Source organism: Mustelus asterias, chromosome 1, assembly GCF_964213995.1.
Source record: "Mustelus asterias chromosome 1, sMusAst1.hap1.1, whole genome shotgun sequence".
NCBI lineage: Eukaryota > Metazoa > Chordata > Chondrichthyes > Carcharhiniformes > Triakidae > Mustelus > Mustelus asterias.
Window position 1 is genome coordinate 19,599,431 of NC_135801.1, and position 18,613 is coordinate 19,618,043.

The following is an 18,613-nucleotide window of genomic DNA, read 5'->3' on the forward strand; positions in this document are numbered from 1 at the left end:
TTGGTTTCCCATCTGGCCAGCCAAAGAGTTGGCAGGGAACGCAACCCCGCCTATACCGACTGCCCCACAGCCATTAATATTCCAAGGTCACAGGACTTACATCTCTGATTGGCCAACAACTCTGTCATCTCAGCAGTGCCAGTAGCAGCAGTGGCCAGGCCTGGAATCACAAGCGGTCCCAGGACTCAACGTCCACAATCCAGGACTAGGTAAGTACAGGACAGGATGTGGAAGTGAGAACCAGGGGTGTGAGAAGAGAGAAGATTGGGGGTCTTGATGCAGAGGCTGGACGGAGTGGGGGAGAACCCATGGGTGGCAGATGTCGTTCAGGGTGGTTGAGGTGCCTGATGTGGAAAGGAAGCCATTGAAGGAGGCACCCCCTCACCTTTCCTGCCTGAGGTTCAAGCAGGGTGGCTTGCTTTCCACCTGATCCTGAACTCTTCCTGGTCATTTGTTGCCCACTTAAGGGCCTCAATTGGGTTGAGGATGAATGGGACACCCTAGGCATAATCCTTCCAATTCTAAAGCAAAATACTTTGGATGCTGGGAATCTGAAACAAAAAAGAGAAAATGCTGGAAAATCGCAGCAGGTCTGACAGCATTTATGGAGAGAGAAAACAGCCAACGTTTCGAGTCTGGATCCTGTGGTCCAAATGTGGGTTTATTTTCTGGCTGCTTCCCAGTAATGGCAGAAGGTCCATCACAGTCAGCAGTTTGCAGCCACTGGTCTGAACAGGAGAGTTGCGCCTCCTTGTGGCCAGCAATGAATTGTTGACGGGCACAATGTTTACATTATTAGTGTATCACCAAGGACAGTGGTGAGAGCCAAAGATGCTCACCATTTCCTCATTTAGTGCTGAGAGATAACGGCACACTGAAGCTTGTCAATGTTGTTGCGTTTGTGTGGGTGGGTGAATGAAACTTCATTACGCACTAATCTAGAGATAGAGTAATAGACCATTCAGCCCTTTCCGGTGTTGATGCTCCATATGAGCTTCCGCCCATCTTTCCTCATTGAACATTATCATCCTATCCCTTTCTGCCTCAGGTGCCTATTGAGTCTCCCCTCAACTCATCTATGATGTTTGCCTCAACTACTCTTTGTAGTAGCAAGTTTCACCTTGCCCGCACCCTCTCTCCCCCTCCACCCCACTCCCCATGACCCTCAACCCACCCTCACTCACCAGTGGCCTAAGTCCCTGACTGATCCCGGGCCCCTGGTTTTTTTGGGAGGGTGTTATTGGCCTGCAGCTCTCTGGGGATGGGGATTTCCACCCCCATGGTGATTCTTGTGGTTGGGGGGTGGGGGGGGTGGTGGAATCTGCCATTGGCAGTCAAATGCCTAACTGGCACTTAAAACCATGGGCCTTCTCCAAGGCGGTGACGCAGGGCCCTCGCTGGCCCCCCAGCTTGTGGGCATGACACCCGGATTAAGGTCCAACCTTTATTAACAATTGTGGATAGGATCCTACAGTGCAGAAGTGCCATTCGGCCCAGCGAGTCTGTACCGACCACAATCCCACCCAGGCCCTATTTGCACAACCCTCATTTACCCTGCTAATCCTCCTGACACTAAGGGGCAATTTAGCATGGCACCTGGCTTGCACATCTTTGGACTGTGGGAGGAAACCAGAGCACCCGGAGGAAACCCACGCAGACACAGGGAGAACGTGCAAACTCCACGACCCTGAAAGGTTTACGCTACCTCTCTCCCTCTCATAGAATCCCTACAGCGCAGAAGGAGGCCATTCAGCCCATCAAACCTGCACCGACAACAATCCCACCCAGGCCCTATCCCCGTAACCCCATGTATTTACCTGCTAAACCCCCTGACACTAATGGGCAATTTACCATGGCCAATCAACATAACTTGTGCATCTTTGGACTGTGCGAGGAAGCTGGAGCACCTGAGGAAACCCACACAGACACATGGAGAATGTGCAAACTCCACACTGACATGACCTGAGGCTGGAATTATACCCAGGTCTCTGGCGCTGTGAGGCAGCAGTGCTAACCACTGTGCCACCGTACCGCCCCTCTCGAAAGGTATTGGCTGACATGCTGTATGTTTCGGGCGTTTTCTGTTATTAGTTCAAAGTTCCAGTATCTCGCAGTTCTTTGCTATATTTAAAAAGGCTGTTCCTTGTGCATACCTGGCACTGCCTTATATTTAACACAATGCATCTGAACCAGTGCTCACTGAAGTCCTTCTGGGGAAGGTGGGATTACAACAGCATTCGAAAACTCTCAATGACTAGAAACACTGAGAATATGAATAACACATTTGTGAATTCCACTGAAAGTCAAATATATTAAAGTGATTTTCTGTCACAATTCTATTAATTTATTTCCACAGTGAACATTCTGCAAGGTAACACAGTTGTAGCTTGATAGAAAGCATATACAGCCCCCAAGAAAGTATATACAGTGGTTAATGAGGTCCATCATTATACCAGAAATGTTTACCAGACAGCATCATTTTAATCAGATTATTACTCTGCGACTGCAACAAAATCCTCTTCTAATGTGTTCCTGATAATCACGGCAGTATCCTTCATCATTACCAGAAGCTTCACTCAGAAAAGGCAACAGTTGGAACATAAGTTGGGACATTCGGAAACATGTCCCTTAGTATGAAGTTGCACCACAATGAGCTTTTGTTACATAACAGAGGTTATCCTCGGAGGTTGAGGTTTTTGACCTTTGGGTAAAGTCAAAAGTTTGGAATTGGGGAAAATTTAACTGCAGTGTCAGAAAAATGAGGGGAGATCTTATAGAAACAGATAAAATTATGAAGGGAATAGATAAGATAGAAGCAGGGAGGTTGTTTCTACTGGCGGGTGAAACCAGAACTAGGGGGCATAGCCTCAAAATAAGGGGGAGCAGATTTAGGACTGAATTGAGGAGGAACTTAATCACTCAAAGGATTCTCAATATCAAAGTTTTCTTCCTTGTTTTCAAATCCCTCCAAGGCCTGGTCCTTCCTTTTCCCTGGAATCTCCCCCAGCCTCACAAGACTCCAAGACCTTAGCTTCTCCAATTCTGACCTTTCACTCATCCCGGGTTTTCATCACTTCATCACTGGCAGTCATGCGTTAAGCTGCCAAGGCTCCAAGATCCGTAATTCCTTCCATAAACCTCTCTGAAACTATGGCCGGAACTCTACCACCTCACCCGCCATGGAATCGGAATGGGCAAGGGTCCAACAATGGAAATCTATGTTGACCTCGGGGGCAGGAATTTCCAGTCTTGCGTGAGTTAGGCCATAAAATCCCACCCCAAAATCTCTCTCAGTCTTTATGATGCTCGTTAAAACCTACCTCTGACCAAAGATTTGGTCATTTTTCTTGCATCTCTAAGAGGCTTGGTGTCAAAGTCTGTTTGATAATGCTTCTGTGACGTACCTCGGAACATCTTGCAGTGGCAAAGGCACTGCATAAATACCAATTGCTATTATTATTGTTGAACAGCAGTCATGAATTTATGCGCCACTGGAGTAGTGAAGGAGTCAGGGGATTTACAAGTGATCATTTTGGCATTGTGCAAAGTTACAGATGGACTGCTAATGAAGCCTTTCAGATTAACACACTCCCCTAAGGTTGAGGAGGAGCAGCTGGCCATACAGCAATATTTTTTCTCAATTACAATGTGCATCAACATGTTTAAGTAGTTGAAGATGGCAAAACAAACTCAAGGAAAATGCAGATTCTGTGGATTACACAGAAAATTGATCAGATGCATCTTTGTTGGAACTTTCCAGTGTCAACCCATGAACTTACAAGATAATGAACGGCTTAGATAGGATGGACGTAGGGAAGTTGTTTCCATTAACAGGGGAGACTAGGACGCGGGGGCACAGCCTTAGAATAAAAGGGAGTCACTTTAGAACAGAGATGAGGAGAAATTTCTTCAGCCAGAGAATGGTGGGTCTGTGGAATTCATTGCCACAGAGGGCTGTGGAGGCCGAGACGTTGAGCGTCTTCAAGACAGAAATTGATCAATTCTTGATTTCTCGAGGAATTAAGGGCTATGGGGAGAGAGCGGGTAAATGGAGTTGAAATCAACCATGATTGAATGGTGGAGTGGACTCGATGGGCCGAATGGCCTTACTTCCGCTCCTATGTCTTATGGTCTTATGGTCTTATGACTCTCATCCTCAGTTGATACACACCATATCACTATGTGGTAGAGTAATGACAAACTTTTTGATAGGCTCCTATGCAACTAATGGGCTAAACCAAAACTATTGTTTTCTCTCACTAATCCAGAACCCAAGAGAGGACTGGAACCCATCAATAATGTCCAATACTCTCCCTGTACCTAGTGGTGCAGACTTTTGCCTGTTTCCATCGCTAGTAATTCCCAGAAAAGGCCACCAGTCTGTTGCCAGAAGCTTATAGCATGACAGGCACCATTCCACATCAAGCGTGGCTGACCAGGATTCTCTCCTGCTTTTACTACCAGTGATGGGCGTGTTTGGAAGGAATTGCAAGTTGACAACACAATTTATTTGACCGTGTTATGAATGCATCTTCTTGGCCTTCAAGTCCTGGGGTGGGACTCGAACCTGGAGCTTCTAGCTCAGAGGCAGGGGCACTAACCACTGCGCCACAAGACCTCCTCCATCAATAACGTGCAGCAGATATATCTATAAATTTGCTCACAGAGAGAGCTGCTAAAATAATGAAACTAAGCAGCTAATCCAGACAGAGAACCTGAGGTGTAGAGCATACCCAACACAAGGTGAGTGAGGAACTTGTCATACAAGGCCCTTTGCAGAGTTTGGGAATCCAAAGGGCCATCTTTGTATGTGAGTCGTGGATTCCAAGACCTCTATGGAGCTATGGTTCCAAGTTCCTCGGAGGTCATGGAACTTCAGTGGTTATCGGAGTGATAGGACAATTGAAAAGTAAATTTAATCAATATAATCATATTATTAACTGTCACTGAAGGGCGCTGTATACAACCAGTCCCCACCCCCAACCCCAACCCCCCGCCACCATCCCAACAACTACCGCACCCCATCCTACCCAAGATGTCTCTATATTGACATTGGTGATGAGTACAAAGAATGAGCGACCTGTTTCGGGCTGTGCTTTATTCCAATCAGCAGGTTAACATACAGCAAAGTGATACAGACTCAGGTTATGAATGCACTTCCGGGTTCACAGAAGAATCATGATTTGGAAGTGTACCTTCTCACACAGCGAGAGCACAGTACGAGCTTGAATCACTGCAACCTGCTCCTCATTCCTCAGGTTCTGAAATACAAAGGCATGCAAAATATTGTGAAACTGGGGCTGAACAGCACAGTTATACACGGTAGAGACAAGCAGGATGGACAAATCTGACAGATGTTGCTCACAGCTTCATCTCAGATTGAAAAAAAGCTCTGCATTATTTGAGTTAATGTATTACACAGGAACACACATTAAAAATAAACCCTCTGTTAAGTGCAATTCAAAAAGACTTGTATTTATATAGACCATTCAAGGCTTCCCAAAATGCTTTATGTTTAAATAATCACTGTTGGAATGTGGGAATCAGCTAATCTTCACACAGTAAGGTTCCACAATGAGCAATGACATACTGACTAGTTTTTAAATGATGTTAGTTAATACTTCCAGCACACAGAGGGCAGCACAGTGGTACAATGGTTAGCACTGCTGCCTCGCAGCACCAGGGACCCAGGTTCAATTCTGGCCTTGGGCGTCTGTCTGTGCGGAGGTTGCACGTTCTCCCCGTGTCTGCGAGGGTTTCCTCCGGGTGCTCCTGTTTCCTTCCATACTCCAAGGATGTGCATATTAGGTGGATTGGCCATGCTAAATTGTCCCTTAGTGTCCCAAGATGTGTAGATTAGTGGGCAAATATGTGAGGTCACGGGAATAGGGCCTGGTAAGATAAAAAGGTGGATCAGTTCAGATTCGATTGGCCAAATGGTCTCCTTCTGCACTGGAGGAATGCTATGATTCTAGATGCCATAGGATCGTCCACCTGAAAAAGAGTTTAGCATCTTATCGGGAAGAAAGATGATTAAAGGGACATGGTGGTGCTTCATACAAGCTCTCTGACTTCCTGCATGAGATTGCACTTTGCCACCTCTGACCGAATCGGCACAATCCAGGCACTTCCATGTCTGGAGGAAAACAATTAAGAGATACATCACCCAAGGCACATTCCCCCACCAACTGCAACTTCTCACCGTCGGTAATAATGCCTTGGCCACAAACAGCATTTATTTCACAGCATCTCTGCACCAAGGAATGCTGTAGTGGTGTGAGGATGAAAGACAAATTAAAGTTGGACGTAGATTACTGCACTCTACGTGTATACTTCAAACCAGTTCTCAATACAATATTGTTTTACAGCTTAGTATGACTCCTGCTCTGTCCAAGATCGCAATGAACTACAAAGGGTCGTGAATGAAGCCCAGTCCATCACTCAAACCAGCCTGCCATCCATTGACTCTGTCTACACTTCCTGCTGCCTCAGAAAAGCAGCCAGCATAATGAAGGACCCCATGCACTCTAGACATTCTCTCCTCCACCTTCTTCCACCAGGAAGATGATACAAAAATGTGAGGACACGTACCAACCGACTCAAAAACAGCTTCTTCCCTGCTGCCATCAGACTTGCGAATGGACCTACCTTGCATTAAGCTGGTCTACACCTGAGCTATGACTGCAAGACTATATTCTGCACTCTCCCCTTTCCTTCCCTATGTATGGAATGCTTTGTCTGCATTGCGTGCAAAGAAACAATACTTTTCACTGTATCCTAATACATGGGACAATAATAAATCAAATTATTTAGGTTTTTAAAAATGACATAAGTGGAATGTGTTGTCGTGGGCTGGAGGACCAAGAGGAAAAAGAATACCCCACTGCTGAAAGATTTCTGTCTCTTTCGCGCACAAATCTCTCAGTAGAGGAAAAGTCACATTTCCATGATGCAGTCACTTGAAAGTTTGCTTTTCACTATTCTGACTAATGATACCATGCTCCACTACCCAAACAATGGGTATGCAACTTGCCCCAATTTCCATCTTCCCCTAATATTATTATAGGACACTTGTTTCTCCTGGATATGAAAAGAAATTTGAATGTAATCTAAACATTTTCACAGAATCATAAAGTTTTTACAGTGCAAGGGGAGCCCATTTGGCCCATCACGTCAGCATTGACTCTCCGAATGAACAATTCATAAGAACATAAGAACATAAGAAATAGGAGCAGGAGTAGGCCATCTAGTCCCTCGAGCCTGCCCCGCCATTCAATAAGATCATGGCTAATCTTAAATGGATCAGTTCCACTTACCCGCCTGATCACTATAACCCCTAATTCCCTTACCGATGAGAAATCCATCTATCCGTGATTTAAACATATTCAACGAGGTAGCCTCCACCACTTCAGTGGGCAGAGAATTCCAGAGATTCACCACCCTCTGAGAGAAGAAGTTCCTCCTCAACTCTGTCCTGAACTGACCCCCCTTTATTTTGAGGCTGTGCCCTCTAGTTCTAGCTTCCTTTCTAAGTGGAAAGAATCTCTCCATCTCTACCCTATCCAGCCCCTTCATTATCTTATAGGTCTCTATAAGATCCCCCCCTCAGCCTTCTAAATTCCAACAAGTACAAACCCAATCTGCTCAGTCTCTCCTCATAATCAACACCCCTCATCTCTGGTATCAACCTGGTGAACCTTCTCTGCACTCCCTCCAAGGCCAATATATCCTTTGAATGCCATTCTCCCACCTTTTCCCCGTAATCATTTTCAGATAACAGTCCAATCCCTTTTTGAAAGCTCCCCTCGAATCTGCCGCCACCACACTCTCAGGCACTGCATTCCGGAGCCTAACCACTCACTGTGTGAGAAAGTATTTTCTCATTTAGTTTTTGCTTTTTTTTTTGCCAGTTCTGTGGCTGCTCGTTCTCAATCCTTTCATGAATGGGAACAGTTTTTCCCAGTTTCTCTGTTTGGGGCGGCACGGTGGCACAGTGGTTAGCACTGCTGCCTCACAGTGCCAGGGACCTGGGTTCAATTCCGGCCTCGGGTCACTGTCTGTGTGGAATTTGCACATTCTCCCCATGTCTGCATGGGTTTCCTCCGGGTGCTCCAGTTTCCTCCCATAGTCCAAAGATATGTGGGTTAGGTTGATTGGCCATGCTAAGTTACCCCTGAGTGTCAGGGGATTACACAGTAAGATGTCTCACAACACCAGGTTAAAGTCCAACAGGTTTATTTGGTAGCAAAAGCCACTAGCTTTTGGAGCGCACCTGACGAAGGAGCAGCGAGCGCTCCGAAAGCTAGTGGCTTTTGCTACCAAATAAACCTGTTGGACTTTAACCTGATGTTGTGAGACTTCTTACTGTGTTTACCCCAGTCCAACGCCGGCATCCCCACATCATGGCTGTCAGGGGAATGATGTGGAGATGCTGTAGAGATTTGTATTCTGTAACTTGATTTCTGTGTCTGTGCACTGTTGGAGAACAGATATCCACTCCATCTGACGAAGGGGCAGCGCTCCGAAAGCTTATGGTATTTGCTACCAAATAAACCTGTTGGACTTTAACCTGATGTTGTGAGACTTCTTACTGTCAGGGGAATAGCAGGGTAAATATGTGGGGTTACAGGAACAGGGCCTGGTGGGATTGCAGTCAGTACAGACTCAATGGACCGATGGCCTCCTTCTGCACTGAAGGGTTTCTATGATTCTCCCTGTCTACACTGTCCAAACCATCATTATTTGGAATATTTCTATCAAATCTCCTCTCAGCCCTCCTTCCTTGAAGAAAAACGGTCCCGACTTATCCAATCATCATCATCATTGAAGTTTCTCATCCCTGGAACCATTCTCTTGAATCCTTTCTGCAAGCATTTTGTTTCCCATTCCAATGAATTTATAATGTTACTTGTTCTGAACATTTGGTGAATGGTGTCAGAAACAGTTGTGTGTGCGTGCGCGTTCCACACTGCAGATGCTGCGCACACATAGCTGCTGCCACGACTTTCTGATCAGCGGCAGGCATTTGTCACCTTCAAAGGCTTTTTAATTCAGTTCATCACATCAATGACTTTTCATCCCAGTTCTCAATCTGTGATGGGATCACATTCTCAATGAGATTTTACATGAGTGCTCCTGCCTCAGACTAGATTCAATGGGTGGAATTTTTCTGTCCCGCCTGCCATGGGAATCATAGCGGACAGGACCATGCAAAGGTCCATTGACCTCAGATGGGAATTTCCGGTCTTGGGGCAAGCGCGGCCAAATAATCATACCCAATGTGTTAAGAATTTGTGTGGAGAGTTTCTACACAACCCAAGTAGCTTGATCGCTAATTTATGGGACTCTTAATCCCAGCATCATCATTTCCCAGTCACATATTGGGTATAATTTTTTTTCTTAAGTATTTTAGTCAAAATACTTTTTTTTATTGATTGTTATCAAAAAGTGACCTTAAACTAAATACAGTATTAATATCAATTCCGCACATAGGAGTTTGAGAATTTACTGAAATTTCCAGTTGCCAGTGATAGGTGAACTAAATGCAAGAACTTATTTCAGAACTGCACAGATCTAAAAATGAGTAACTTGAACTTTATTGTTAGTCTGTGTCAAGTCAACTTGTTTGTTTAATGCACAAAGCTAACACTCAAGATTGCATTTGAGCATGTACAGGAAGTGCTCTTCGTAGCACAAACAGACAAACCTTACTTAAGAGGTATAGACAATTATCACTTTAAATCAACTATAGAAGTGAAAGTACTCTCTAAAATATAAATAAACTGATGGTGAAGTTTGTTACCTTGACCTCTGACAGCTGGGTTCAAATTCAGCCCAAGCTAATGAAACACACGTCCCTAATAGCTGCAGTGGGTTGAGTGAAACAAGTGGACTGCCTCAATCTGGTTCTCAGTGGGTGTTGCTTTATAACTCTAACTGTCCAGAACTGAGGTAACCCTTCTTGCGGATACTTTGAGGGTGGCTCGTATGCAATACAGAAAATAAAACAGCTGAGAAGCAGCAGGAAAATGAAAGCTCAACGTTGGGGTCGTGAAGCGGTGACCACAGAATGCTTGAGACTGACCCTGGATGTGAAAAAGATTAGAAAGTGTTCCATTCAAAGTGGAAACATTGCCCTTGCTTTGGGAATTACATCAGAACATTAAAGGATGGCAGGATTACAATCGGGTTTTGTCAAACACTATGGATGATCACAACAACATTGAATGAAAGGTGCCAGCAATGCAAATTCCCTGAATTTATTTGATTTCAGTGAACAATGCTGATCCATGTTGTCTGAAGTAACCTTACCCCATTATCTCCCAGGATATCAAGTTTCTTCATTAGGTCAGGAATGACCACATCCTGAAAGAAAAGAGTGATATCATTAGCAAAGAATTAAATCTGTGAGATGGTTAGAAGAGCAAATGAAAAGAACAGCGAAATACAACCATAAAAAAATATTTAATTCCACTTATTAGTATTGCTGATTCATTTTATTAATTGTTTTTCTTGAATAGATATTTCAATCCAAAGTCTTTCCAGGTATAGGTTTCACTGAGAGGGTTTCTTTTCTTGGTATGCCATACACAAGGGGTTCCCAAACCATGGGTTAATCACCCCCGTTGGGGTCATGGGCTTTGCGAGCTCCAAGGCAGCTGTCAAGTAGAGATATTGACCAGGGCATGATCATTTTTCCCAAATGGTTCATCAACGGGACAGCTTTTTACTGTCCTGATTGGTCAATCTTTCAGTGTCCGGATTGGCTGCCCGGTGTAGTGCACCAACGGGCTAAGCGGGGACTTCCACAGACACTGTGATTGATGGCAGGGCATTCCTGGGGCTGGCATTGAGGTTCCATTATGTCTGCACGTAAGATCCTTAGACCTGAGGCCTCAGTCTTCAACATGGCCGAGAGCAAAATCATTGGCCCACGCTCAACAACTCTCTCCACCCATCCACTGACTCCCCTTAACAATTCTACCAACCTCACCCAGCCCCTCTCCCACTCAGCAACTCTTCCCTACCACTTCCCCCACTCCGATCTCACTCTGGGGATTGCACCAATTTTCAAGTATTAAATGGGGTCACAGTGAGCAAAGGTTTGGGAAGCACTATTCTCACATGCTAGAAGAAATAAACATTAGTCACCTTGCACAAAAACAAAATATTGCAGATGCTAGAAATCTGAAATATAAACAGAAAATGCTGGAACTACTCAGCAGGTCAGGCCACGTCCGTCACCTCGTACTGGTTTCATTCCTCGCACAGCTAAACCGGCATGAATGGTAGCACAGTGGTAAGTACTGCTGCGTCACAGGGCCAGGGACCCGGGTTCAATTCCCGGCTTGGGTCATTGTCTGTGTGGAGTTTGCACATTCTCCCGGTGTCTGTGTAGGTTTCTTCCGGGTGCTCCAGTTTCCTCCCACTGTCCAAAGATGCGCGGGTTAGGTGGATTAGCCATGCTAAATTGCCCCTTAGTTTCAGGGGGACTAGCTGGGGTAAATGCCTGGGGGTTATGGGGAAAGGGCCTGGACGGGATTGTGGTCAGTGTAGACTTGATGGGCCAAATGACCTCCTTCTGCACTGTAGGATTCTATGAAAAGATTCTATCTATGAATTGAAACTGTTGGTCTCGAGAGAGAAGTCTGGTTAAGGATTGGTGCCATAAACAGAACTCACTCCAGTTCTCAACTGGTGTAAATTCTACTGAAGCATTTCTAAGGCATAAGGGGCATGATTCCTGGGGTAGCACAGAAATTCCTTTGACACAACAGCACCCGCCTTAAGGGAGGTGATCAAGAAGGTCTCTGCCCATGGACCTCCTTCCCGGAAAATAGCAAAACAGGATCAACAACTCTGATTTGTACATCGCCACTAATGTAGTAAAACATCCCAGGGCCGTTCACAAGAATGTTATTTCACAAAAATCCATGTAGAATCAAAGAATAAAATCACAGAATTTCTACAGTGCAGAAGAAGGCCATTCGGCCCATTGAGTCTGCACCGACCACAATCCCACCCAGGTCCTATTTCTGTAACCCCACATATTTACCCTGCTAATCCCTTGACACTAGGGTCAATTTGGCACGGCCAATCAACCTAATCCGCACATCTTTGGACTGTGGGAGGAAACCGGAGCACCTGGAGGAAACCCACGCAGACGTGGGGAGAATGTGCAAACTCCACACTGACAGTCACCAGAGGCTGGATTTGAACCTGGGTCCCTGGCGCTGTGAGGCAGCAGTGCTAACCACTGTGCCACATATAATTGGCTGGATCATATATACGCTGAGGGTGGGCGTCCTGCTTCCTTCACGCATGAGCCCACCTCCAGTCAGCCGGCCCGCCCCACTTTAATTTCCCAGCTGATGGACTTTTCACTATTATGAGACGAGACTTCAGCCCCATTCCAGGAGGAAGGTCTACCTCATTGGGCTGTCCGTCAACAGCAGACCAGCAGCTCTTCAGTATTGGCAGCGCCACTGGGAGCAATGGCCTTTGCCGGTACTGCAGGAAACCCGGGAAGTACAGGCATGGGTGCCCTGGAACCCAGGTAAGTCTGGGGACTGGGTGGGGCAGGCTGGGATGCCCTGGCGAAGGGGGCAGGGATTATGTTTTACATGGGGAAGGAAAACTGAGGGTCAAAACTGCTGGGCTGCATAAAGTTATAAAGTTCTAGCATGATTGCTTCGCTGTTATATTCTATTCCATAAACTGAAGCAACGCATATGCTTTTTAAACCACAAACTCACCCTGTCTTGTTTAAATATGTCTGTATATGGACACCAAGGTCCCTCTTCTCATCTATGTATTTCAAAATAGTGTCATTGTCACTGTCTTTCCAAATTCACCCTCTCAACACCTATCACTCCACGGTTCTCTATATTAAATCATAGAAACCCTACAGTCTGCACCGACAATAATCCCATCTAGGCCCTAACCCCATAACCCTACATATTTACCTCGCCAATCCCTCTAACCTACACATCCTGGGACACTAAGGGGTAATTGAGCATGGCCAAAGCACCTAACCCGCACATCTTTGAAGTGTGGGAGCACCCGGAGGAATCCCACACAGACACGGGGAGAATGTGCAAACTCCACAACCACGGCTGGAATTGAACCCGGGTCCCTGGCGCTGTGAGGCAGCAGTGCTAACCACTGCGCCACTGTGCCGCCCCAACCCAGGAGTAAGCTTGTCCAGTCACAAATGCTGAATGTCAGACACATCTATGTACATCCACACATATGGGACGGACTCTTAAAATGCCTTGATGGCATTCACAAGACAGACTCCGATGAAGGAAAATCTCACCTTAATGCCCTCTTGCTGACAATAGAGCTGAAGGGCGCTTCCAGTCTCGGAAAATGCCGACATATGCAAGTTGTATGCCGGCGATCTTCGTTCCCGCTCCTGCAGGAAGGAAACATATCCAAACACATCCAAGTTATGATAACGAAGAAAATAAAGCCATCATAGTGTAAGATTAAAGCTTTGAAAGGTATTAACTGCTGTGAACTCAATTCCCTACCCAAGATTTTCCACCCCTTTCTGTTCTGGTACTCTATGCTTCACAGCAGACATGATCATTTGCTGATTGAGGGTAAGGGAAGGAATAAATATCAAAAAGCTCCCTTAGCTTTATCAAAACACCAGTTATGCGATTGTGTGTAATGATAAATATTAAAAGGGAACAATCCCACTACTAATTAGCCATCACAGCGAAAACAAAACATAGAACAAAGAAAAGTACAGCAGAGGAACAGACCCTTCGACCCAAGCCCACGCCTATCATGATGCCCTAACTAAACTAAAAAAAAACACCTCCTGCCCTTACCCGCTCCATATCTCCCTATTCATGGACCCATCCAGATGCCTCTTCAACGTTGCTAATGTGCCTGCTTCCAGCGCTTACTCTGGCAGCGTGTTCCAGGCACCCACCACTCTTTGTATGAAAAGCTTCCCCCACACATCTCCCTTCAACTTTCCTTCTCTCACCTTGAACCTGTGCCTCCTTGTAATTGATGCTTCCATCCTGGGGAAAAAGCCTCTGACTATCCACCCTGTCTATGCTTCCCATAATTTTGTAGACCTCTATCAGGTCTCCCCTCAGCCTCTGTCTTTCCAATGAGCTTAGTTCACATTCAATGGGGTTGTATAATGTCACAGCAATCAACAATCTTCAGCTCAGCACTGATGGTAAAACATATTTGTAGGTTTAACAATGACTAGACTAGAACCCTTACAGTTTCTATTGTATTCCAGAAGACTTTGTGCCAGCTGTTATTATAACTACGTTTTTCATACTTACTTTACAACTTGCTTATGGAAGAATGCTGCTGCAGAAATGAACCCGATGGAAAAGCAGGGGCATTTGCAACTAAATGGGTTTCAGTGGAATCATGCTCAAACGTGGGACGTCTCCCGAAATGATAAACAAAATAATAGATCACATGAGCTTTTACAAAAAAAAAGCACAGTTTATGGGTTAGTGTTCCTGCACAGTCTTGAAATACAGGTATTGCATCACTCTTTTGTTTTGTATTGCCAATGCAACAATGTTAGGCCAAAATAAAGATGAGACAGGCATTCTGAAAACAGATCACATAGTATAAGGCGCATAGCACAAAGCAACCTTTAATGCAATTAACTCCATGAAAATGTAGCACAGTTCAAAATTAGCAAAAGAAAACCAATGCAAATGACTGTAGAATTTCCCACTATCTTTTGTGCTAGTTACACTAGAATCTCATACCCACCCCATCCACAAAACTGCCCGTGCCCCAATTCTGATGGAAGGAACACTTGCTAAATGGTAGGTGAACTAAATGCAAGAACTTCCAATTGTTTCAGAACTGCACAGACTCAAAAAATGAGTGACGTGAACTTTATTGTTAGTCTGTGTGAAGTCAACTTGTTTGTGCAAAAAGATGATAGACTCGTGACAAAATTGAAGAACAGCTTGTATTCCAGATTTTGTGGGTTAACTAAGCTCTTGCTTACGTCAATATTTCTTCCTAAAGCAGGTGCTCCCTAATAACTTCTCTATTATACTTCCCAGTATCTCCCACTCTGGAATGTGCGCGAAATGCATTTCAATCAAGTGCAGGAGGGGCATGGCTGTGATGTGAAGCTCCTGGCTTTCCACCAGATTCTTCAGAGTGAAAATAAAAGACAAATCGCAATGGGAGTGTGTTACAAACCGTAATGTACATGAAGTATGAAAACTGAAACAAACTTAGACTCACTTTAGTCAACAGTTCGATGAACAATGTTGGATTATGAAACACAAATGATGAATGCAATTAGTAGCAAAAACAAAATCTTTTTATTTAAGTGCAAAATAAAACACTATAAATTATAACCTATTTGTATAAATTATAATCTATTTGTACATTTCAATCATTCTCTAACAATTTATCAGAATATATTCCAAGAATTGTTTGACATCAAAAATCCAGGCAGTGAAACAGCTTCTCTTTTCAAGTGGAACAGCTACGCATTAATAAAAGGCAATGCTCATTAGCGCTGGAAGACAAGTGTCTACACTCGACATTACTGCACCAACGTTCTCCTTTTGGGTTCATAAACCTCCGCTCCATTTGACACTTTACAAATGGAATGTCTTACTTCGAGCTCTAAGATTCTGAACTCTAGCAGTTCATTCTGGTCCTTTGCGTCTTGCATCTCATTCTGTAGTCTAAGCTCTTCCAGTTCCAATTTATGAATCTGTAAAAGAATTTAGAAGCGTACATAAGGATGTTGCAATTTATCGAATATCACTTGACTCAGTTTCACACTCAACATTTTCCACTCCTTTTTGTTCTGGTGCTCTCTGGTTCTTAACCAACTTGACCAAATACTGATAGAGGGCCTCAAAATGCCATCATCATAGAATCCTTACAGTGCAGAAGGAGGCCATTCGGCCCATCGAGTCTGCACCAACAACAATCCCACCCAGGCCCTATCCCCATAACCCCATGCATTTGCCCTAGCTAATCCCCCTGATACTAAGGGGCAATTTAGCATGGCCAATCCACTTAACCTGCACATCTTTGGACTGTGGGAGGAAACCGGAGCACCCGGAGGAAACCCACGCAGACACGAGGAGAATGTGCAGACTCCAAACAGACAATGACCGGAGCCGGGAATCGAACCCGAGTCCCTGGTGATGTGAGGCAGCAGTGCTAACCACTGTGCCACCGTGCTGCCCCTCATCTTAATATCATCTTAATAGTAGCTAAATTCCAGATTTCAATGTACTGACTCTGCAACCCCTGGAGGTCTCTGAGGTGCAAAATGGTGTCAATAACTATTACAGGATTTGAGGCCTAGAGTTTCTACTAGGTTGTGCTTTTTCTCTTAATCAACGATGGAAGGAACATTTGCCAAATGATAGGTGATACAAGAACTTGCAGTTGTTTCGGAACTGCACAGATCTAAAATGAGTAACTTGAACTTTATTGTTAGTCTGCGTGAAGTCAACTTGTTGTTTAATGCACACAGCTAACACTCAAGATTGCATCTGAGCATGTGCAGGAAGTGGTCTCCCTAGTGTTGTGGCACAAATAACAAGCCTTCCTTAAAAGGTATAGACAATTTTCACTTTAAATCAAATATAAAAGTGGAAGTATTCTCTAAAATATAAATAAACCTGTTGGTGAAGTTTGTTACCTCGACTTCTGACAGCTGGGTTAAAATTCAGCCCAAGCTAATATAATGCAAGACTCTTAACAGCGGCAGCGGGTTGAGGGAAACAAGTAGGCTGCCTCAATCTGGTTCCCAGTGGGTGTCGCTTTACAACTCAAAACTGCCCAGACTTCCTGTGCGTGCTTTGAGGATGGTTCATGTGGAATACAGAAAAAAAACCATCTGAGAAGGAGCAGGAAAATTAAAGCTCAATTTGGGGGTCAAGTAGCGATGCCACATTTTACCCAAGAATGCTTGAGATTGACCCTGGATGTGAAAAAGATTTGAAAAAGTTCCATTCCAAATGGAAACATTGCCCTTGCTTTGAGAATTACCTCAGAACATTTAAGGATTGCAGAATTAGAATACAGTTCTGTCAAACACTATTTCAATTACTAAAACATTGAATGAAGGATGCCAGCAATGTGAGTAGGGGTGGCACGGTGGCACAGTGGTTAGCACTTGCTACCTCGCAGTGCCAGGGACCTGGGTTTGACTCCAGCCTTGGGTAACTCTCCGTGTGGAGTTTGCACATTCTTCCCGTGTCTGTGTGGGTTTCCTCCGGATGCTCTGGTTTCCTCCCACAGTCCATAGATGTGCGGCTTAGGTTGACTGGCCATGCTAAGTTGCCCCTTAGTGTCAGGGGCATTAGTAGGGTAAATACATGGATTTATGGGGATAGGGCCTGGATGGGATTGTTGTCGGTACAGACTCGATGGGCCGAATGGCCTCATTCTGCACTGTAGGCATTCTATGAATTCCCACTAAGATTTTCTACTAATTGTACCCAATTGTAGCGCCCCCCCCCCCCAAAGATGATCCTAAAAATAAATATTTTTGAGTACAAAGCCACCGACTTCCAAGTCTTAAAAGCTTTTAAATATACTTTTTTTTTAATTTACTGAGAAACTTGACTAATGCACACTGAAATAATTAGCAAATGGTTCTGACTTTCTTTGAAACCACAATTGGTTATTTAAAATTGGGTTTCTTTCAGGCGATGAACTCTGACCAAAATACTTTATTAAAATGATAAACCCGCTTGTATCTTCATGAATAGACTGCACTAAGTTACCACTCTTCAAACGTCAAGGATAATGTTTTAAAGCAAAAAACTGCATTCTAAAGTACTGCTTAACTGTGCTTATTCATAGAATAATCCCTATATGAAATTCATAGAATCATAGAATTCTTACAGTGCAGAAAGAGGTCATGTGGCCCATCGAACCTGTACCGACCACAATCCCACCAAGGCCCTATCCCCCTAAGGAGCAACTTATCATGGCTAATCCACCTAACCTGCACATCTCTGGAGTGTGGGAGGAATCCGGAGCACCCGGAGGAAACCCATGCTGACACGGGGAGAATGTGCAAACTCCACACAGACACACGAGGCCAGAGTTGAACCCGGGTCCTTGGTGAAGTGAGGCAGCCGTACTAACTGCTGGGCCAATGTGCCGCCACAAATTCATACCAAATTTTGCATTCGGCAAGAGGCAACTGTGTTTGAGCGGAAACTCATGGAAGAAGAAAACCTTTTCAAAACTTTGAGGTTTTGGAGAAATTCAAACTGGATTGCCAATTTACGTCCAAAGTCTAGTAGTTAAGATGATGAAAGGGTCTGATAGGGAAGTTAGAAAGAAACTATTTCCCTGGTTGGCGTGTCTGGACTAAGGGGGAACAAATTTAAACTTAGAGAAGAAGCTGATCAGGGTAATGTCAGGAAGAACTTCTTCACACAGTGGATAAATCAAGTGAAAATTTAGCAAAAATCTGATATTGATAGATTTTTGCTAAGTTGACATGATTCGGAGAGGCGATGGCCTGCTGGTATTATTGCTAGACTATTAATCCCGAAACTCAGCTAATGTTCTGGGGACCCGGGTTCGAATCCTGTCACGGCAGATGGTGGAATTTCAA

General features: G+C 44.6%; 1 protein-coding gene across 7 annotated transcripts in view; it reads right to left on the reverse strand.

Annotated features, from left to right (window-relative positions):
- Positions 1 to 5,087: 5,087 nt before the first annotated feature.
- LOC144491975 (janus kinase and microtubule-interacting protein 1-like) overlaps positions 5,088 to 18,613 on the reverse strand; it is a 329,706-nt gene continuing 316,180 nt past the window's right edge. For 4 of the 7 annotated variants that reach the window (XM_078210200.1, XM_078210198.1, XM_078210201.1 and 1 more), the window contains one exon: positions 15,312 to 15,733. In XM_078210200.1, the coding sequence (XP_078066326.1) occupies positions 15,560 to 15,733 (174 nt within the window). In that variant the 3' untranslated portion in view covers positions 15,312 to 15,559. Of the gene's footprint in view, positions 5,262 to 10,311; positions 10,366 to 13,318; positions 13,418 to 14,315; positions 15,734 to 18,613 lie in introns of those variants that run through there. The other 3 variants (XM_078210202.1, XM_078210204.1, XM_078210197.1) reach the window with 2 other exon arrangements.